Raw genomic sequence first — 23,658 nt, 5'->3', positions numbered from 1 at the left:
AAGTTGAAAATTTTTAAAAACAATTTTAGATCCAAATTATTGCTCAATCCCCTAGTATAAATCCCTGAGGATTGAGAGTATGGAAGTTGTCTGGTGTATATACTCAAGTATAAGCTAAGTTTTCAGCACAAAATTTGTGTTGAAAAACCCCAACTCGGCTTATAATAGAGTCTATAAAAAATTAACATTGTACTCATCTTTCCAACGCCCCCGGTAGGTCCTCTTCTGCTTCCGATGCCTCCTCGGGTCCTTGCGCTTCTCTTCGGGTCCCCTCCCGATGCCGGCGACTCACAAACAATGACGTTGGCAAGCAGCTGACATCATTGTATGTGCTGGCCAAGCAGGAAGATCTGAAGAGGATGTGAAGGACCCAAAGCAAGAGGAGGACCGACATGAGGCGTCAGAAAAATTAGTAGAGTGTTATTTTTTTATTTTTTTTTACTACAGGGGGGCATGCTGGCTATATAGTACAGGGGGCTGGCAGGCTTTATATAGAGGGGGGGCTGTGACCAATGCATTTCCCACCCTCAGCTTATACTGTAGTCAATAGGTTTCTCAGTTTTTTTGTGTTAAAATTAGGTACCTCTGCTTATACTCAAGTATATATGGCACCTTAAATGAGATTCCTTGTCTGCCTCTATTACCTTCTCATCTATTCGCTCATTGTCAGATAATTAGTATAATTAAGTATAAAAATAGTTAATTTATGGCTAATTTTTTTATTTTATTTTTTAAAATTTCTTCACAGGTAAACCATGTCCGCACGAGAGACTTTGACTGCTGCTTGGTTGTTCCCTTAATAGCAGAATCTGGTAACAAACTAGATTTGGTAATAAGTAGGAATCCCATTGCTTCTCAGAAGGAGGGTCCAGATGGCTCAAGCCTACCAGCAAACGAATGGACTGATCACACTGACCCCTTTCCTCAACAAACCAGTGGACGTCTGGCAGCTATGGATATAAGAGACTCAACTAGTACATTATAGCAAAAAATTACTCTAGTCCATTGACGTGGTAGCAAAATAAAAAAAAATATACTGGTGCTAGATCCCTGTCAAATGACTGATCTGTGACCTTTAAGACACAGATGTCACTCTGGGACATTACTGTTAAGCACAGGGGATGAGAAACACTAGGTAAGGTACTGAGTGCTACTCCATGTGCCTGTGTCAGGAGTATTTGTAACATATTACTACATTGAGACTCCTAAATATAGTGCCATTCCAAGCATAACCTTAAGAAAATATGGGGCTTATAGGATGTGCAATGTCCATGGACTAGAGGAGAACACATCCATCATTTCAAGAAGACCCTTACAAGTCTGTGCTTATAACTTGTAGCTGCTAAAACTAAGCAGAATTTTTTTTAAATCCCATTTTAGACAATATTGCCCGATTCCCATCCTTTGCAGACCTCTGGTACATGTGCTCCTTGTACTGTATGTGGATTAGTCTTAACTCAACCCTTTACCCAAATCCTGCAGTATGGTCTTCATTCACTTATATATATAAGTTCTTTGCTACTCCAAATGAAAGGTTACTTAGCATTTGTAAAAGATTTTTAGAAGTTCTTGGCGCCTGAACTAATTTGTTCACAATATCAGTCCATGCCTTTTGAGATGATGTTGGAGGTTTCTACAGTGAAGACATAAGCCAAGCTCTGGCGTTTGTACAGTAGAAATAAGGTTTAGCATTGAGCCGCTTCCTCTGTCATTCTCACTCTTGTTTTAGAAGTGTACATGTGTTACAGAGCTGTGCCAGTTGTCTTTCCCTGGAAGCAATAACGTGGTTCCTATTTTGATTGGATACTCACCAGCGGCTCTGTTTGCGATACTTAGCATCTGCTGAGCAGGAGAGGATCCAGGAAGCCTCCATCTTGTGTGCTCGCCTCTTCACACTGTGGTCTTCATGGTATGGTTAAATGGATTACTTACTCTGACCTGTGCAAACATATGGGTTTAAAACACTGCCAGTCAAAATATGAAGAGAGCTAAAATTAAAGTGGGAGAAAAGAAAAGCATTTATCATAAGTCAATTAAATACATATTTTTATTTGTAACAAACAAGTATTAAACTGTAAAGTATTTTTGTACAAAATTTAATACTTTAATAGCATGAAATTTATTGTCTTATGTATGGTTTTGGGAACTGAACCTGTTGAAACTTTGTATGGAACAATCATACTGTAAAAACTGAATAAACAATGATAAAACAAATGCAAACATGATGCATAAGGAGAATGAATCTTCTTGAATTCTTCTGTTTGGGTTTTTCTGAAGTCACACAAATGAAGAAACAGATTTGGTGTCCTCTGACTAGGTCATCAATATTAGATTTGTGGATGAGCTATATGATGGGGGGTTGATGCCGTTTTAAAGTTCATATCCAGGTTTGTTAACACTTCCCTTCTGAATAGTATACCAGGTCCTGCCTGGTGTAGAATTTCGGCTATAACCTTCACAGGATGATGACCAGAAAACTAACATGCAAATCATGAGAAATTCCTCTTCATACTTTTTGTAATACATTTTTGTCCCAAAATAACAAGTACTAAAGCGACTACAGCACTAGTACTGCAGACCCCACTGGAGTATGGATGTGGATGGCGTTTCCTTAGTATTGGCCAACCATTTTTTTTAAGGGTTAGATAAAATATTGACTTGCATGTAATGTTACATCACGTGGGCAAAACTATGACATACATTGAGCATATGCCTGCATAAATTAAAATATTAGCACTTGAAAGGCCTAGGTCGCATAGCTTGGTGGCTCTGAGTATGAAAATACCATCTGTCAGAACATCTGAAAATACGCTAGGATATACATGAATTGGAACAGAAGACTTCAACCAATTGATGCCACTTTGAAAAGATTTCAGCTTTGATTTAGTAAAACATTAGATACTACATCTTACAATTCCAGTCTATTGCAGTTATTAAAGATACAAAATGATTTTTAGTCCAGATGACATCAATGGATTCACTGAACCCAAAATCCCTTCCTTCCATCCACTGCCAGACAACTGACAATATTACTACTTTGTCATCAAGATTGCAATACTTAATCTTACATAAATATTGTTTGTGCCAGCAGATATTATTTTCTATAAAAATTTTTTTAAAACAATCCTCAACAACAGCTTCAAAAACAAAGTGCATAAAACAGCAGAGGGAATTCTGCTATAGAATAGGAAACAGCCGTAAGCCTGGAATATCACCAATAGCATGTGAGCCATAGCCAGTAGTGGTTTCAAAAGGAATTGGAATAGTGAAGGAATTCTATAGCCTTCCGCTGGCTAAAAAAAATGGATATTGAGTATTTGTGTTGGATTTCTTTTGCAGTTTGAAGGAAAAGCAGAAGTAAGCTATTTTCTTTCCCATTCAATTTGATTCCACCCTTGCCTTGAAAACTGCATCAAAAAAATAAAAATAAAATTGGCACCAAAAAAGCAACAGAAATGCCAGCCTCCTTCTTCCCAGTGCAGGTTACTTGCTGGGATCTTGGGCTAGTCAAACAGTTTCTTTGGATTAGGACTCCGGAGACTCAGGAGCTCAAACTTTTGACTGTCAGGAGATTCTTCAGTCAAATTCTGCAGATAAAAAGAAAATTGCCATTAAATCAGTGAGGTCATTCTTGGTTTCCTTTCTTTAAGTTACAACATAGCAAACTGAACACCAGCCTGTAAGAGGCCTTTTTTTCAGAATATGAATGAAAAACTATTTTTTCTTAGAATGCATTCGTACAGCTGGGTGCTCTCCCAGACTATCCCAGGAGAGCACTGGGGAGCGGTTAGGGCTTCTACCATAGGCAGAGGATGGCTGCGACTTGTTCTATATTTTGAGGCAAAGCAGCCCAAATCAGTCACAGTGTGCCGAGACATCTGCTCACTGAGCTGTGACCAGAAGCCATACACTTCTATTATGGCCGTGATCTGCCCGCAATTGGTGTGGCCAGATCACGGCCATCTGAATGAGCCCTTAAAAAAATAAAACACAGTAGTTTGACAGTATATGGCTTCACCCAACCAATAACCATAAATGGAAAAAAAAGGTTTGAGTGTTATTCTTATTCTCTGAAAAAAGGCCAAGAAAGACAAAAGGGGTATGTAAACTTTTGAGCACAACTGTACTCTGTTGTTTCAGAATCTGTGTGCAGAAATTTGTTCAACAAATCAGTTTTTTCCATTTTTTGTTTCCCTTTAAAGGAAACCTACCACTTGTAGTGGCAGGTTTCCGATGGAAATACCGGGCACCAGCTCAGGGTGAGCTGGTGCCGGAGCTTATTTTAGTTAGTGTTTTAAACCGCGGTATCGCGGTTTAAAACACTTTTTAAACGCTATAGCCGGCGCAGGCAGGTACGCGCTCGGCGCTTACCATGCGCGCGGCTACATAGGAAGTGAATGAGAGCCGCGTGCACGGTAAGCGCCGAGCGCGTACCTGCCTGCGCCGGCTATAGCGTTTAAAAAGTGCTTTAAACCGCGATACCGCGGTTTAAAACACTAACTAAAATAAGCTCCGGCACCAGCTCACCCTGAGCTGGTGCCCGGTATTGCCATCGGAAACCTGCCACTTCAAGTGGTAGGTTTCCTTTAAATCAAGTTGTTCTGAGCTTGAGGAATAATATCAGCTGCTTATAAAATATGGATATTTGAGGCTTCTCTTCAATGAGTTTTTGGCCAATTCACATAAATTTCAAGAAGTGTCTATTACTGCCTAGCATTCCTAAACCCCCCCCCCCTCCTCCCAAATGTGACTGCCCCAAAAACTACTTCAAGAAAACCTTGAAGTTGTCCACCATGAAAGCAAGAAAATCCACATCAAAATTTGTGTGGAATGCATGCAGATATAAAACCGGAGTCTTAATTCTGGATAGTTCTACAGAAAAGTGATTTGCCCAGGATAAAAAAAAAAAAAACGGAACTATATTTCAATTTCTGTGCACCAAAAATCTGATATATTAGAATTGTGAGATTTTCCACTCGTGTGTACACCCAGTTGGCTTTAGGATAGCGAAATAAAAATAGCACAAGTTGACACAAACACTAAAAATTGTGGTGTATTAGTACTCTTATGTGTATGACCCATTCATGTTCATAGAAATAAAAGCCTGAGCACTTTACCGTCTTATTCACTCGGATCTTTTTAGGAGTCTCCGAATCATCCACAGGCCCTCTCGTCCTCTTCTGTGAAGGTGACACCTCCAGGGAACAGTCTTGTAGGCAGTCAGGTGGTGTATGTGTTATGTAGTTTGCATGTTCCCCTTGACCAGCACCTGATGTAGACGGAGCTACTACTGCGGTTGTGGACTCTGGTGGGAAAGACCTATGTGGTGGTGATTTAAGCTGTGTGAAGGAGGTCACTGGGGTAGAAGTCAGTGTGAAATCTGGTTCCTGCTTAGCCACGGCCTGGCTGCTCTCGGGATTTACCGAAGATGCGGCTGTGGGCTGTGAAAAGCTTATTCCTTGAGGCAGTTTATCTTTCAGTCGCTGCTGTAATCGAGTCTTTCGATCACGGGCCTTATTGGAAATTGCTCTGTCAAGCTGATCTTTCCTGGCAATTATATAAACTCGTTTGCGGCCTCTCGTTACAGCTGTGTATACGTGTTTCCAATTCTGCCTGCCAGCAGTGCCAAGAACATATACAACGGTATCTTCTTCTGAGCCCTGGACAAAAGAACAAAAATATATTTAGGTACTTTTTCACTGCAATGGGGGAATACTAAAACTTCCTTCTTTGTTACAACCTTCAACACTTAGGGTGATGCCACACATGATGTTTTGAACCCGATTTGGTCCGTTTTAAGCAGTCCGTTAAAAAACGCATGCGTTTTTTTAAAAACACATTCGTCTTTGATAGGTTTAACCAATTATCTTGATTAAAACTGGTCAAAAACAGATGGTTTACAACCACAAGAGGTTATTATAGAACTTTACAATAAGTGCCCCAGTCAAAACATAATGATATAACATCCACGTGTCCCTTACCACATTTTAATACACAATTGGCAATACTTTCATATAACCTAAAAAACACACTAAACAGCACCGGGTCCAAATTCTACAGATCTAACAGAACTCCATTTTATTTTGGCTAACAAGGCACCCGAATGGAAATTCTTTTAGATTTAATAAGAATGCATTAAAAAGGGACAAAACAAAACAAACCCACCCCCAAAAAGAACTCTCCCTCTCCCCTTCTGTGATGTCAGGGAGTACCACCAATAATTAAAGGGGGGGGGGGGGATAGTTAAGTAGCGTTCTTTTCCAAGTGACTTCACAATACCGGAAAGAGGTTCTTAAGCACTCCCTTTTCAGAACTTTGGGGGATAGATGATATATACGACAAAGCTCACTAGTATTGATCCAAAAGGGCCTTCAATGAATTCTGGAGTGGTCTTACCTGAAATGTATGGATAGTGCGAGCCCAAGCATGCTGCAAGCCACTGCGACTCCGAAGTGCTTTATAATTTAGTGTGTACTCTCTATCTTCTCCATCAGATAGTGTTAATTCCCTAATTCTATCTCTTGTCACATCCTGCAATATTAAATATATATTGTTTTTTAAAAACAAAAATGGTTCTATCCACATGCCTTATTTATGCAGAATACATTTTGTTTATTGCTACTAAAAATTATTTAAAGAAAAAACCTCGCTTTTCATTCGGGGAATCAGAGTTAGTCTACAACACAACTATTATTATTGATTCATGCCGAGGCTTTTTCCCTCGTCAGAATTGATGTCATGTATAAACATAGGAACATGTTCATATTAATCAAGGACAGGAGGATACAATGGGGATCACTAAACCACCAGCAATGAAATATGGACAATTCTACCAAAAAAAGCAGTCTAAAGGCCTCATTCACATGGCCGTCTGGGGGAATGTATATGCGATTTCAAATTTGTATATGTCCCCATACGTTCGTATACTTCCCCATAGACGGCGATGGCGGCCCGGCGGCAGTACGGTGGCACAGATTCGCACAATACATGGGAAAAGATAGAGCATGCTCCTTCTTTCCCTGTGTGTGCAGCCGCTGTTTCCTATGGAGTGGGGAGGGGTCACCGCTGTGTGAATGTACCCTAAGGGAGAGAAATATCAGAAGTGTCTGAGGTAAAACTGTGCTAGTTGCCCATGGTAGAGGCTACTGGGGCATGGAGTAGCCAGAGCCGAGGCTACATAGGGCGGCTACTTCACGCCCCAGTAGTTTCTTTGATCCTCCGACCAGATAGCTTCAGCACGCAGCTACAATCAGCACGCGCTTGTCCATGAAACCAGAGTTCTGTGCATGTGCAGAACGCAGGCTGGTGGTTGCGTGATCTCAGCTCCGAAGTTACTGCACATGAAAGAGCAGAGTGATGTGTATTGTCATTAAACTTTTGCGGAGAATATATGTAACAAGAAGTACCTTTATTTAAATCACAAAGAAAACAGACCATGAGAGAACTGTGGCCGGACAGCGCTCCTTTAGATTACAAAGGACACGAGCAGTGGCACTGAAGACTTCATATGCAGAATCACTTGCTTGTGTCTCCATTCCTTGCCCATGCTCACACACAGTATATAAAGAGTTCCTTCTCTCTGATTGGGGGAGCAGCGATCACATGCTCAGGATAAAACCGCACAAAATCCTGTTATTGAACAGTTTTGCCTCTTAACCAAAATTTTGTTGCACTGTGTAAGCCGACCATGAGCTTACATGTAATCTTGCAGTGCACTACCAAACAGCCAGTGTGCCAGTAGAATATACGATCTGAGTTTCCTCCATGTGTGTACTGATGTATAGTACTATATCATGTGCATTCACAAAGATTCCTTACATAGAACATTCTCTAAAAATAACATTTTAAAAACTTGCTTACATTCACCACAAAAAATATTTCTCCATTACATAGTCTATCATCTTCCTCCACCTCCTTATTAGCTTGGTCCCCCGATTCAAGTACACTGTTGTCCAACAATATTCTAGCTTCTTCAAATTGAGGCTGAGGCTGACTGATGGTGACCATTTGACTTGAACTGGAAGTGATTAATTTATTGCTAGAATTCCTAGTGGCAAAAACATACATGAATAAATTAATTAATTGAAAATGCTGTAAAAATGGTGAAAAAGTGCATTTGCGCCATATTCCTGTGGGCTTGGATTTTACAGTTTTCACTGAGCTCCCCACATGACATGTCTACTTTATTCTTTGGGTTGGTGCGATCACGGGGATACCATATTTGTATAGGTTTTATAATGTTATCATACATTTACAAAAACTTAAACTCCTGAAAAAAAAAAAAAAAAAATTATTAGCACTAGGTGGTGGCAAAATGAAATAAATATATATATATTCATTTTGCCACCTTCTTGCGCTAATAACTTTTTCTTACTTCAGTGTACGGAGATGTGGGTAGTGTCATTTTTGCAACTTTTGATGAGGTTTACAATGGGGGGGGGGGGGGGTCTGTGACCAATGCATTTCCCACCCTCGGCTTATACTCGAGTCAGTAGGTTTTCCCAGTTTCTGATGGTAAAATTAGGGGTCTCGGCTTATACTCGGGTCGGCTTATACTGTATTTTCGACTTTGGGAACTATTTTCAGTTACGGGGTTAAATGCTAGGAATAACTTATTATATTTTTATAAATTGGACATTAGATGGGACGAGGCGATACCCAACATGTGTATGATTTTTATTGTTTGTTTATATAAGTTCTAGAGTAAGGTGGGTGATTTGAATTTTTAGGTTTTTTAATGTAATTTTTTTTAACTTTTAATTTTTTTTTACTATTTTTTTCAGACCTGCTAGGGTACTTTAACCCTAGGTTGTCTCATTGATCCTACCATACTAGAGGATGGCAGTATATGGGGATTTTCCTCATCATTCATTACAATGTGCAATCGCACATTTAATGAATGGGTTGAAACCAGACAGCATTGGGTCTTTGTGAGACCCGAAGCGGTCATGGCAATTGATCGCCGCCCCCGATGGCGTCACAGGGTCTGGCTATCGTATAGAAGGATCTAAATGCCTCTGGCAGCGTTGCTTGAGACATTTGAAGGGTTAACAAGCACAGACCAGGTTGTTACCAGTGGTTGTTTGCTGCAATATGGGGTACTAGTACGTCACATGTCGGTAATGGGTTAAGTTGAATTTGGAAGCTTGGAGTTGAAGTCGGAACTGGTATAATTTATTTTATTGAAGCTCGAAACAAAAAACTTTAGTCCCAGTGACAATTGGATTATGAAACTTTTGTTCTGTAATAGGACCAAGTATTATCAATAAAGCTTTATTACAGACACATTACAGCTGATCATTGCAGCCTGGGACTAAAGTAAAGGATTCAGAGAGCTTCACCAGAGGTCACAGTGGGCAGAGGGGTCCATGTGTAACTAGGAGTCGTCGGTAAGTTGGGCGTTCTTAAAGTAGACCTGTCGAAAGTGGTTTGACACGCCTGGTTTGCCCTCGGCAGCCCCTGTACGAATAAGTGCAAGTTTAGAATACCAGTTATTGTTGGTGAAATAGAAAATGAAAGGTACATTCACTATAGGGGGGTAGCTGTGCTTCAATGGTGTTAAAAAGTAATTGTTATTACAATGGGAAATATTGTAATGATCCTGTTGGTGTAATGAAAACTTGCAGTGCCGTAAAAGATCACTGCCTGTGGCAGTTTCTGTATGTTTTTTTTCTTTATTTTTGATTTTTCATGTTTGAAAAACATGAGATGTTGCCTCCCTGACTAACAATGCCTGCTGATAAAGGGTTACAAGTCCTCCCTATATCACCTAAAATTAGCTGCCAGTGGGGCACTGTACCTTAATTACAGCCATTTTCTGATCTGCAAATTAGCTTTCCGGTCTGCTGGCTGTGACTCTTCTTTCTCCCAGGCTGGCAGTGAACCACGCCCCATTATTTTGACTGACAGCTCTGGGTCTCTTCAAATCACTGCTCTGCCCCCTTGTACTTGGGGACTGTCTGCCAATATTCAACTACAGACATATAAAGCTCTATTTACTTATAGAGAAATATTGTGTCAATTTTTTAACACAGTACCTTGTATTACATTGACCAGTGACATTATCGTGACATCATTGTTAGCCTTCTAACAATAGTAAACTTAGTAAACAGTACACCATGTATGTGATCACATGAAATCACCTCCATGGAGGATGGAGAGGAGTAGAAGTCCATGGAGGCTGCTGTGGCCTCATGTGGTCAGATACATGCATGGGGTACAGTTTGCTATTGTTAAGAGGCTAAAAGACCTGAGATTATGTCACCCTGTTCATATGACATGAATTGTGACCAGTAAGGAGGTATAAGGCATGGGGAAGAGTAGATGGGAGGGGCTGGATGAGCAGGACACGCCCCACTGATGCCAGGTAATATAAGAAAAAAAGGTGATTTATGTGGAAGTAAAACTATTTTTAGATAAAAGTTAATAGAGCTCTATAGGAACCTTTCACTGGCTGTATATGTGCAAATGTGGTGACAGCTTCCCTTTCCCTGGGACCGCCTGTAATATAAATAAATATCTATATATTTACACTTATACACACAAAATTCATACAGTGGGAGATTTCTCAGTGCTTCCAGTTTTCATGATGTATCCCCTGTGTATCAGCCATCATAAATGTCTCATGAGAATACATCAAGTTATAAAAAATAAAGAGCACATACCTGGGTCTGGAGACGAGATCCTTGACATAGGCATTTTTAGTGCAGCAAACCTTATCACCACATAGAAACTGAAATTTGTTCTTGTGATTCCTAAGAAACATAAAACATGTCAGTTCTTAACCAAGCAGTAACAAAATGGTGAGGACAACGGAAGAGAAATTTCACATTGTTCTTGGTGTGGCAATTTAAGATTGAAAAACACTACAGAAAATCCTTGTCAGCAGCGTTTCTGCAGTGTGCCCCTATTCTTAGGAGTGACCCAAGACAAAAAAAACATGTGATCGTTTCCTTCAAGAAGAAGCACAACATCTATTCACTGGTTGTTTCTGTAATTCAGCTCACTAAAGCCAATAGTGTAATACCACATACAGCCGGCACCAGTGTGCAGTGGGTTAACCTGAAGCTGATGGGCCCCAGTGCAAAGTCTGTGCCTCCCGACTATAATGCATATTTTATAGTACTAGTCTTCTCATATTGGAAACTGACACCTTATGGGCCCCTAAGCTTCCTGGGCCCGGTTGCGATCGCACTCTCTGCACCCCCTCAAGTTACGCCCCTTACGGTGTGGTACTTTCTGCAGAATAGAGCAGCCATATTAATGTAATCATAGACAAGAAATTGACTACAACTGCTGCCCAGTATAGAGAAGAACCACTACACTTACTTCATGGTATGCTTTGAGTAGTGTTTGCAGCAAACCTCATTAATCAGCAGGCAATCATTCCTATAGAAAAGATATGTTGGTCATTTTTTGCTATTGAACAGAACAGGAGTTAGATATACTATAAAAACATATACAGGCAGTCCCCGGATTACATAAAAGATAGATTTGTTCTTAAGTTGAATTTGTGTCCCAGTGGTGCCATGTGTTCTGCTCTAAAGCTACTTCTCAGAAATCCTCCTGGGCAGAACAGAAGTTGGCAGAGTAACTTTTGCAAATGCATGCCCTTGAAGATTGCCTATGTCTGAACTGTACTTCCCATGATGCTCAGCAGCTAATCCCACTGGGCTCTGCATAGTATGCACATACAGAATCTTTATATTGTGAACCAGTGTAACAGCCATCATCATGTAGAGGGAGATTCCCAGCACAGAATCAGAGGCAACCAGCAGTGAAATAGTGATGTGTGGCTACAGTATCCTGAGTGCAGGGGCTGTAAAGAAGTCAGTGGTGCAGGTCGTGGTGGACACAAGGTTATGCAGGAACACAATAGTATAGACAGCCTGATAGGGAACAGGGGATCCTGTCTGGTTGCACCCCCCACCCATACCCTGAGTGTGTTGAGAGGTACATCAAGAAGAATAAGAGGGGAATTTCCTTATCAGTGAATATAATATGCCAAACATTCCAAAAGTATAATTAAAAAATTATCAATGTTTGATCAGGGTTCTTACATCATAAAATAAATGGCCATTTCAGGTCATTTTCACACTTATGTACTTTAATATGCATCAGGTTACCTTCTAAATGCAATAAACTGTGAATGTTTATCATCCTCTAAACCCGGCCCATTTTTCAGTAACGTTGATATAGCAGTGCTCAAATCTGCAATATAGAAATTGACAACAATGCCATTTAACACCACAAGCTTGACCACAATCACGGTCATCCAAATGCTTTACATTAGCATAAAGAACACACGGTACAGTATATACACAGGAAGCAAAGAACTACAGGGTTGGCTCCCTGATCCTAAACCTGCATTTCTACAGTCCAGCTGGCGTAGCTTCCCCATGGAGCTTTGAAGGTTTCAGATGTTGACCTGTGCATCATCCAATGGCAGATCACAGCTGGACCAATCACACGCCCCAGTAGTGACTTCTACTCCAATGGCACATCATTGGTGAGTCAGTGATTGGATGGTCACCAGTGAAGCCTTTGATTTGTCTGCTTGTAACCTACCCTTGGACAGTGCACAGTTATACAACAAAAGCATCAAAGCTATTGGAGATTACTGCAGGCAAGTAAACATTTTCATTTAGTCAAATGTTTGATGAACAACCCCTTTAACCCCTTAACGCTCTGTGCCGTACATGTACTGGGGGTGTATGAAGATGGCTCACGGGCTGAGCCCTCTTCATACACAGGAGGGGTTTGTTGCATATTGCAGCAAATCCCCACGCTAATAACTACGGTCGGTGCTTGCACCGATCGCGGCAATTAACTCCTCTGATGCCACTGGCAAAGCTGCCGCCGGCATATAAAAGACGGTGGTGTGTGGGTGCCACCATCTTGGATCCGATCGTCGTGCCCCTGAACAACATCGAGGGACGCGCGATCGGTTGCCATGACAGCCTCGGGTCTTCGTCAGATCCGAGGCTGCATGGTTTCTGCTGTTTCATTACAATGAGCCAGTGGGGTACAACATGCGGCTTGATGTGTTGCAAACCATTTTCCTATGTTTTTCAAACAATAAAACCTTGTTGAAACTAAAGTTAAGACTATTGAGAGAGTAGTGTGTGATGGGCCAAGGAATAAGAAGACGAAGTAATTCTTACCAGCATCATGAGCCAGGGAAACAAGTATAAATTTTTTATCTCCATTGGCCATTGCAGAGCTGTTGTGTCCATCAATGTGAACATATGCATCAAATTCCACATCGAACTGATGAGAGATTCTTGAAAAATAGACTAATATTAGAAACAGTAAAAAATAAAGCTATAGAAAAATGTATTATAAGCAGGAAAACTGGGTAACATTGCTCTTGTAACTTTTACCTTGTAGCATTGTCCACAATGAGCTGCGACTCTGCCCTGTGATTGGTCTTCAACTCAATTGCCCAATTCAATCTACTCAGAGCCGCAAACACATCTGCCAGTAGATTTCCCGGCTCTATACTTGGCAGCTGGCGTACGTCTCCTGGAATACACAATCCAAAAAAATTATAAAATATCTAATTGTACATGACAAGATGGGATTGTGGTTATGCATCCAAAAAAAAAAAAAAAAAAAAAACACACTAGCAAAAGTATCAGAACTCACCTCTCCTTCACCTTGTAAACCAGTCCCGTTGTCTACCTAGTTTTTGTTCACAAGACTGCAGCATTTATGTTCCATAATTTTATTAAGTTTATTTATGCATAATTTTATTTTATTATGCAGTAGTAACAAAGACATAACAAATATATATATATATATATATACACACACATACATATATACACACACCAATCTCCCCCCATGACTATTTTATTGTCTTGAACATGTTTATAGGCTATCAAGGGAGCAATCGAGACGGTCACAAACAAACAAGTACATTCAAACCGGGTACATAGAGAGGTCATTGGGAATACGTACAAGGTGTACAAGGGGGTTAAGGAAGTCTAAGGGTATGGAAGAATAAGGTCAACTGCAGCATTTATACTACTGGTCTCATAAGTTTCCACGGGATGTGGCTGAGCCATGAGGCCGAATAGTGGGGCATGTGACTGCAGCAACTACTATGTGCTAGCTGACTCGGAGGAGAGAATCTCTCTTTACATAATCGTTTCAAATGAGCCAGGGCCGCAGCAGTAGTATCATGCGTATGCGCAGGTAAGGAGTGTTTGCAGAGGCTACAGTAGCTTCTGGTGAAAAATAGCATCATAGCTAGATAAACAGTACTTTAGTTTAGAAACTATAAACTATCATATGAAAGATTAGAGGTTAAGCAAATTTCAAGGAACCTACCATCAGATCTACCTTAATATGTAGATTTCTGATGGTAGGTGTAGTTTACAGGGTGAATAACCAGTATTAATAAACAGTGATAATTACTAGCCCAGTGTAGCGTCTCAAACATACCCAGAATTACAAGTTTAGCCAACTTTCCATAACTGTACAACAGTTTTAGTACAGCGCTAAACATACGAACAGACACCAAACTGGCTTCATCCACCACCAAGGCCTCCACATTAGAAAATTTCCATTTTACTTGATCATTGTCGAGCTTCCGCCAGGCAGAATAGCTACATGTCACCTGAAAGAGGAGAGCAAAGTTTTAATATTTTTTAAACATTTCTATTGATGAAATTAGAGGACCAAGCATTTTCTCCCAGGAATTCATTAACCTCTATTCATTTATATAAGCGTCATATAATATCATTATTATTCCATCAGTTTTTTTGTGGATCAAACAGGTGCAGATCTTTCCATTTTATCTTATCTGTGTGTAGGCTACAGACCAAGTTAATGCAAAAAACTAAGGCATGTATGACAGCAGCCTGGGCAGCCATTGCTGGTGCACTAACCTGCCCTATTGATCTATTCATAAAGTCCTTATCTGGGGAGTATACCTAGAAATACAGCACAGTACCTTAATCCAATAGCTATACAAACTACCATGTTAGTCTTTATCAAACACTAAAAACTATATCTATAAATATCCGATCAACATTAAGTGTTAATCCATGGTCTACCTGATGCAAGGTGGCAGCTGGAAGATCAGTTTTTTTCTTTAGTAGAGAAGCAGCTTTTCCTGTGGGGGCAGTAAGCAAAACACGTATGCTGTCACTGTGGTCAGGGTTTGAGGTCATGGCATCACAAAACCATTCCTCCGAAGCATCAATGTCTTCTTCCAGTGCTTTACAGGCCTTTTCCACTTCATCATTCTCCTTCTTCATCATGGACTTGAAAACTTGACTTACAACTGTGGTCTTCCCACAGCCACCCTTGCCACTTATGACGGTCACAGGGTTTGCCAGGATCATTCTCACTGCCTTCTTTTGGTCAGCATCCAGTTGTGTGGAGCATCTCTCCGCCGGGGCACATCCAGATCCATCCCCATTGTCAGAGCAATGTGCAGCAGTCTCGCCATTTGACGTGCCCTGCTCATCTGTATTATTGAGACGTTGTTCATGTGGGGAAGAAATATTTCCAAATACATCCTCTTCATAGACATCAAGACTCCAGGGCTCTCTCTGTACAATGTTCTGGATATATTCTGCAATATGCATTTCATACCAGTACCATCGATACAGGAAAATCCTTTTTTGTTCCATGACCACAATTTCATGAGTCTTCAGAAATTCTAAAGCTTCCCATGCATCTTCAACAGGCATGTCCTGTGCATTAGTAACGGAGGTATTTAGGTCAGAGAGCTCGACATATGTATCTCCTAGCTCCATGCATTTCTTCTTCAGTTCATTATAAATAATTAATGCATTTATCTGCAAGGATGGGATCCTTACTAGGAGATCTTCACAGTGCAAAAAGCTTTCCCAAGATGCCTCGCAGCCACAGAGATGCAACTCTCGATACAGTATCTGTGGAGGGAGAACAACAAGCGAAGAGTATGATTACTCCAAATTATGTCTGTACATTAGATGTATTGTCCTTTAACCCATCAACCACTTGACAATTATGAACCTTCATGACACAGGCCTTTGTTCCAAATCTTTATGTGGTTAGAACTTTGGAACGCTTTAACGTGCCAAGATGAGTTTGTTTGTGAGAAATGGTACACCGTGTTATTAGAACATTTTGGAAGATATGCTCTGCGTTTATTCATGGGAAATAAAGGAAATTTGGCTAAAAAATATTAAGAATTTGCCATTTTAAAACTTTAAAATTGTATCCATTTTAGACAGTTTTACCATCTAAATTACCCTAACATTTACCATATGTATGCTTTATGTTGATGTCTTTTTTATAGCTTGCTTTTATTTTTTTAGGATGTTAGAAGGCTTATAACTATATGAGCATTTTTTACATTTACAAGAAAATCTCCAAAGCTATTTTATGAGAGACCAGCTCGAATTTAAAGTGACCTTGAGGGGCCTATATAAAAAGAACCCCCCCCCCCCCCATAAATTACCCATTTTAGAAATTTCCCCCTCAAAAAAAACACCACACCAGGTACTAGGAGAGCTAATGCTCTCCAAAATCATCAATTCGCCATCTTGCCTCCTCCAAATATTACAGCACAGGCAGTCCCCGGGTTACATACAAGATAGGGTCTGTAGGTTTGTTCTTGAATTTGTATGCAAGTCGGAACTGTATATTTTATCATTGTAATCCCAGCCAGAACTTTTTTGGCCTCTGTGACAATTGGATTTAAAAAATGTTGGGTTGTCATCAGAACCAGGACTAACAATAAAGCTTCATTACAGACGCCTGTGATAACTGTTATAGCTATTTATTGTAACCTAGGACTAAAGTACAATAAATTACCAATATACAGTGGTCCGTTTGTAACTAGGGGGTCGTATGTAAGTCAGGTGTTCTTAAGTAGGGGACTGCCTGTACATATTAAGCAAGTGGAATGGTGCTCAATTTCAAACAGGTTCAGTTCTTTGATACATTTCTCATCTCGTTGCAGTGTGTACTGCAAGTGTCCACCTTATCTCTCCCTTATACTACGTGTTTGACGTTTAACCCCTTCACGCTCTGCAACGTATAAATCCGACAGAGAGTTATGAAGGGCAGAGAACCGCGATAACGCCTCTACAAGTGTCAACAGTTTTATGGATTTTAAAACTGTTGAATTGTCATCAGAACCAGAATTAACAAAGCTTAATTGCAGACACCTTTGCTTGTTGTAGCCTAGGGCAAAGGTACAGTAAATCACTAACATTCAGAGGGCCGTTTGTAACTAGGGATCATCTCTAAGTCGGGTGTTCCGCCTAAGTAGGAGACCGCCTGTACATGAAGTTAGTTGCAACAAGAGTACAGTGGGGGAAATAAGTATTTGATCCCAGGCTGATTTTGCAGGTTTGCCCACCAAGAAAGAATGTAGAGGTCTGAAATTCCTATTCCTACTGCATTATTTAAGGAGATTAGTTTGGGTAAGGATGGCTGCACCTGGCATAAGCCTGGTTACATACAGAAATGAGTGGTCTTCATAATGTCCACCGAGTGCTTTAACAAGAGCAGATACAGTATATCTGGTGCGCTTGGAAGGATTTGGCCTAATGCCATTTAGTTGGTTGCAACATTTGCTGCACGTAGCAAGTTCATGCAGAAATCTCAGTAAAATCACAACACAGTGACACAAAATACAGAGGAGATGCGGTTGTACTTACCAAGCCAAAGCCAAGCTTCCAAGGATCATCAGCCAACATTCTTTCAAGGTCATACAAAAGATTACATTGACATTCTCCAGGGGACTTTTGGTCATTACTATCTAACAGGAATAAGCTTCTTACTTTGGAAGGTAAAAGTCTTGGTAAATATTTCATCACCAGAGGAATTTCTAATGACAGAAACACAAATGCTCCAGGACCTGTGTGAGAGGATACGTTGTTATAAGGAATGTGCTGCCAATTTTCAGTGACTCAACTGAAACAATTTGTTTCTAATTTGCTCTTATTTGGGGACTGAAGATTTTTTCCTTACTCTGTCTGTCATTATTGGGACAGCCATTTCTCCTAGCTCATTTACTAGTGACTCCTTCCTTTTAAAGGGAACCTGTCATCAGGAGAAATTTTTCTGGCTCCCCATATCCACATAGAGAATAGCAACATTGTACAAAGAGTTGTTATAGTAAAACTGGATTTAAAAAAAAAAAAAAAAGATGAGTTAGACCAAAGTTTACTTTTCTGTATACAGAGCTGCGCCCCTGGTCCCTTGGGAGTGGCCAGTGCGGAGTGGGGCAGACATGTATGACATACTGAGAAGGGAAGCGACAGGGGGAAGCAGAGGCAGACGATATGGGGGACATGTTTTATTTGTTCGAAATCGAGGCAGTAAACCATTGAGGGTGGAGGGGAACCACTCTTCACTGGCCACTCCCAAGGGACTAGGGACACAGCTCTGCATCCAAAAAGGTAAACTTTCATTAACTCAACTTTTTTTTTTTTCTAAAAAAAGCCAGTTTTACTATAAAAACTCTTTGGCAATGTTTACACTATTCTCTATGGGGACATGAGGAGCCAGAAAAAAGGGCTCCCGATGACAGATCCCCTTTAACTCCTCCCTGTGTGCACTGATGCAGTGAATGCATGCGCCGGCTGCTCTATTCATCTAGAGCTACCCCGTGGGTACAACAGACCCCAATTCTCAAGATCAGTTGGGGTGTGATCACAGAGACCCCCAATGATCAGCAAATTATTATTATTATATTATCCATGGGATAGGGTCTTACTTGCCATGACTGGAGAATCCCTTATAACTATCCCTAAGGCTACATTCACGCGACCGCAAGGGGGACGTATATTCGGCCGATATACGTCCCCATAGACGGCAATGGGCATGCGGCGCCCTACGGGAGCGGTACGGTGCTGCACACGTGCGGAACCGTACTGCTCCGTGCCCCGTGAAAAAATAGGACATGTCCTATTTTTTCAGGGCATACGGCGCCGTGCGCCATATATCCCTATGGAGAGTGGGCGGGGGTGAGCAGCGCTCTCCCCCTCCTCCTCTCCCCGCACAGTGCCGTGTGCCCGCCATGCTACGGTACGGCGGGCACCAGTCGTGTGAATGCAGCCTAAGTTTCATGAAAAAACGCACAAAAAAAATGTAATATGTACAAGAAATTAAAATAAAAAGTTATGGCCCTAAGATCGATAAGTATGAAAATTCACTAAAAGTGCCCACTCATTAAAGGCCTGATCACAAAGGGGTTGGTATAGATAAAATGCAGGTAAACATACTGCTCAGGTTCTGCAGGTACGGCAGGATATTCTTGCCTTCTTCCATATCAAAGTCATTTGCCAGCTCTATCAGTGTGCTAAAAGTGACAGGAGGGTCCCGTGGTAGCCAGTCCAGGAAATCTTTAGTGAATACATCTGGTACATTGCATTTATGAAGGAACAGAGGAAGGATGGAGACTTCTCCAAGGCTGTCATCATCCAGCTCATACGATGGGGGTCCTATGGCATAAAACTGTGACTGATGCACTTTGACATTGACGCTCCACCACGGATCATCCAGCGGAAAGGATCCGTTCACTATGTACTCAGTGGAATCTTTCGTTTTAATGATTACTAAAAGAAAATACAATATACATAAAGAACATGAGGCCACTTATAAAATGATACACATCTATGCAGAAGGCAAAGAGAACCAGCCCCTACTACATGGACAGTATTGTCATATCAGATACAGAAGGAGGATACATTCAGGACTCTAGGGAGACATGTGCTGCCCAGGATGGGGTGTGCGGGGCAGAGACAGGGCCTGGCATTACTTATACTGGATGGAATGTACACGGTTACAGCGCCCCCCAGCAGCTCAGGTGACAGCCGGGATGACATTACCTCTCGTGCTCGGGACCCTCCAGGACTTCACCTGTCTGGCTCCTCCATCAATTTCCTCCGCGTCTAAGAACTCAGGATCCGAGTCGTCAGGACCCTCACTGTCCCCATCACTGTCCCCCGGGGCTGGCAACTCGTCTTTCACGGGTAACAGCCGACCCCGCAGCTCCGTGAAGCCCACAGCCCTGCGCCTGCCCCGCCAGCCCCGATAGGCTGCCATTCTACGGCTCTCTGTACTTCCAAATAGCCGCTCTCTACAGCGGAAGTGACGAGACTGGCGGGGGCGCCCTGTCCGCCAGAACTACACTAATAGGAAATGTCGCTACACAGGGGCGACGGACATTTTGTTGGCTGGTCAGAAATCTTTAGCATCAGTAAATGTGTTTGAGTAGTACATAGGTATACCTATACACACGTCTGTATACCTATATACCTATACACATCTGTATACCTATACACACACGTCTGTATACCTATATACCTATACCCATACACACGTCTGTATACCTATATACCTATACACACATCTGTATACCTATACCTATACACACGTCTGTATACCTATACACACATCTGTATACCTATACACGTCTGTATACCTATATACCTATACACACGTCTGTATACCTATATACCTATACACACGTCTGTATACCTATACACACGTCTGTATACCTATATACCTATACACACGTCTGTATACCTATATACCTATACACACGTCTGTATACCTATATACCTATACACACATCTGTATAACTATACCTATACACACGTCTGTATACCTATATACCTATACACACGTCTGTATACCTATAAACCTATACACACGTCTGTATACCTATATACCTATACACACATCTGTATACCTATACACACATCTGTATACCTATACCTATACACACGTCTGTATACCTATATAGCTATACACACATCTGTATACCTATACACACATCTGTATACCTATACCTATACACACGTCTGTATACCTATACCTATACACACGTCTGTATACCTATACACACATCTGTATACCTATACACACGTCTGTATACCTATATACCTATACACACGTCTGTATACCTATATACCTATACACACGTCTGTATACCTATATACCTATACACACATCTGTATACCTATACACACATCTGTATACCTATACCTATACACACGTCTGTATACCTATATACCTATACACACATCTGTATACCTATACACACATCTGTATACCTATACCTATACACACGTCTGTATACCTATATACCTATACACACATCTGTATACCTATACACACGTCTGTATACCTATATACCTATACACACATCTGTATAACTATACCTATACACACGTCTGTATACCTATATACCTATACACACATCTGTATAACTATACCTATACACACGTCTGTATACCTATATACCTATACACACATCTGTATAACTATACCTATACACACGTCTGTATACCTATATACCTATACACACATCTGTATAACTATACCTATACACACATCTGTATACCTATACACACACTTCTGTATACCTATATACCTATACCCATGCACATGTCTGTATACCAATACATACGTCTGTATACCTATATACCTATACACACATCTGTATACCTATACCTATACACACGTCTGTATACCTATACACACATCTGTATACCTATACACGTCTGTATACCTATATACCTATACACACGTCTGTATACCTATATACCTATACACACGTCTGTATACCTATATACCTATACACACATCTGTATAACTATACCTATACACACGTCTGTATACCTATATACCTATACACACGTCTGTATACCTATAAACCTATACACACGTCTGTATACCTATATACCTATACACACATCTGTATACCTATACACACATCTGTATACCTATACCTATACACACGTCTGTATACCTATATAGCTATACACACATCTGTATACCTATACACACATCTGTATACCTATACCTATACACACGTCTGTATACCTATACCTATACACACGTCTGTATACCTATACACACATCTGTATACCTATACACACGTCTGTATACCTATATACCTATACACACGTCTGTATACCTATATACCTATACACACGTCTGTATACCTATATACCTATACACACATCTGTATACCTATACACACATCTGTATACCTATACCTATACACACGTCTGTATACCTATATACCTATACACACATCTGTATACCTATACACACATCTGTATACCTATACCTATACACACATCTGTATACCTATATACCTATACACACATCTGTATACCTATACACACGTCTGTATACCTATATACCTATACACACATCTGTATAACTATACCTATACACACGTCTGTATACCTATATACCTATACACACATCTGTATAACTATACCTATACACACGTCTGTATACCTATATACCTATACACACATCTGTATAACTATACCTATACACACGTCTGTATACCTATATACCTATACACACATCTGTATAACTATACCTATACACACATCTGTATACCTATACACACACTTCTGTATACCTATATACCTATACCCATGCACATGTCTGTATACCAATACATACGTCTGTATACCTATATACCTATACACACATCTGTATACCTATACCTATACACACGTCTGTATACCTATACACACATCTGTATACCTATACACGTCTGTATACCTATATACCTATACACACGTCTGTATACCTATATACCTATACACACGTCTGTATACCTATACACACGTCTGTATATCTATATACCTATACACACGTCTGTATACCTATATACCTATACACACATCTGTATACCTATACACACATCTGTATACCTATACACACGTCTGTATACCTATATACCTATACACACATCTGTATACCTATACACACATCTGTATACCTATACCTATACACACGTCTGTATACCTATACACACATCTGTATACCTATACACACGTCTGTATACCTATATACCTATACACACGTCTGTATACCTATATACCTATACACACGTCTGTATACCTATATACCTATACACACGTCTGTATACCTATATACCTATACACACATCTGTATACTTATACACACATCTGTATACCTATACCTATACACACGTCTGTATACCTATATACCTATACACACATCTGTATACCTATACACACATCTGTATACCTATACCTATACACACGTCTGTATACCTATATACCTATACACACATCTGTATACCTATACACACGTCTGTATACCTATATACCTATACACACATCTGTATAACTATACCTATACACACGTCTGTATACCTATATACCTATACACACATCTGTATAACTATACCTATACACACATCTGTATACCTATATACCTATACACACATCTGTATAACTATACCTATACACACGTCTGTATACCTATATACCTATACACACATCTGTATAACTATACCTATACACACGTCTGTATACCTATATACCTATACACACATCTGTATAACTATACCTATACACACATCTGTATACCTATACCTATACACAGGTCTGTATACCTATATACCTATACACACATCTGTATAACTATACCTATACACACATCTGTATACCCAGCTAGAACCTAGTGTCTATAATGCATGTCATGTTACAGTAACATTTTACAGTAGCTGTAAAAACTGTCATCAGAAACTTTCACACTTTTTTTGTCCCCCTCTGAGACTTGAACAAATGATCATCTGTTCATTGGCGTGCCGATCGCGGGATTGACTGCGGTGCCTGTGCAATCCTCATGATGTTGGGGAACGTC

The 23,658-nt window shown here is 40.5% G+C and overlaps 2 protein-coding genes across 16 annotated transcripts in view; one reads left to right on the top strand and one right to left on the bottom strand.

Annotated features, from left to right (window-relative positions):
• GRIP1 (glutamate receptor interacting protein 1) overlaps positions 1–2,767 on the top strand; it is a 325,558-nt gene extending 322,791 nt beyond the window's left edge. For all 14 annotated transcript variants that reach the window (XM_072146657.1, XM_072146648.1, XM_072146651.1 and 11 more), the window contains one exon: positions 749–2,767. In XM_072146657.1, coding sequence (XP_072002758.1) covers positions 749–985 — 237 coding nt within the window. In that variant the 3' untranslated portion in view covers positions 986–2,767. The remainder of the gene's footprint in view (positions 1–748) is intronic.
• Positions 2,030–20,111, bottom strand: HELB (DNA helicase B). 2 transcript variants are annotated; one of them, XM_072146659.1, is made up of 14 exons: positions 19,842–20,111; positions 19,236–19,568; positions 17,667–17,866; positions 15,063–15,908; positions 14,449–14,623; positions 13,383–13,524; positions 13,164–13,282; positions 12,126–12,210; positions 11,329–11,388; positions 10,665–10,754; positions 7,861–8,047; positions 6,397–6,531; positions 5,118–5,660; positions 2,030–3,587 (listed from the first exon to the last, which is right to left on the bottom strand). In XM_072146659.1, the coding sequence occupies exons 1-14, from the start codon at positions 20,056–20,058 to the stop codon at positions 3,504–3,506; spliced, it is 3,216 nt and encodes a 1,071-aa protein (XP_072002760.1). In that variant the 5' UTR covers positions 20,059–20,111; the 3' UTR covers positions 2,030–3,503. The 2 variants fall into 2 exon arrangements, with proteins under 2 accessions (XP_072002760.1, XP_072002762.1); XM_072146661.1 differs by having other exon boundaries at positions 19,236–19,454.
• Between the last annotated feature and the right edge of the window lie 3,547 nt (positions 20,112–23,658).

Source organism: Engystomops pustulosus, chromosome 4 (genome assembly GCF_040894005.1).
Source record: "Engystomops pustulosus chromosome 4, aEngPut4.maternal, whole genome shotgun sequence".
Taxonomy (NCBI): Eukaryota; Metazoa; Chordata; class Amphibia; order Anura; family Leptodactylidae; genus Engystomops; species Engystomops pustulosus.
This window is presented reverse-complemented; position numbering and strand designations above follow the sequence as displayed.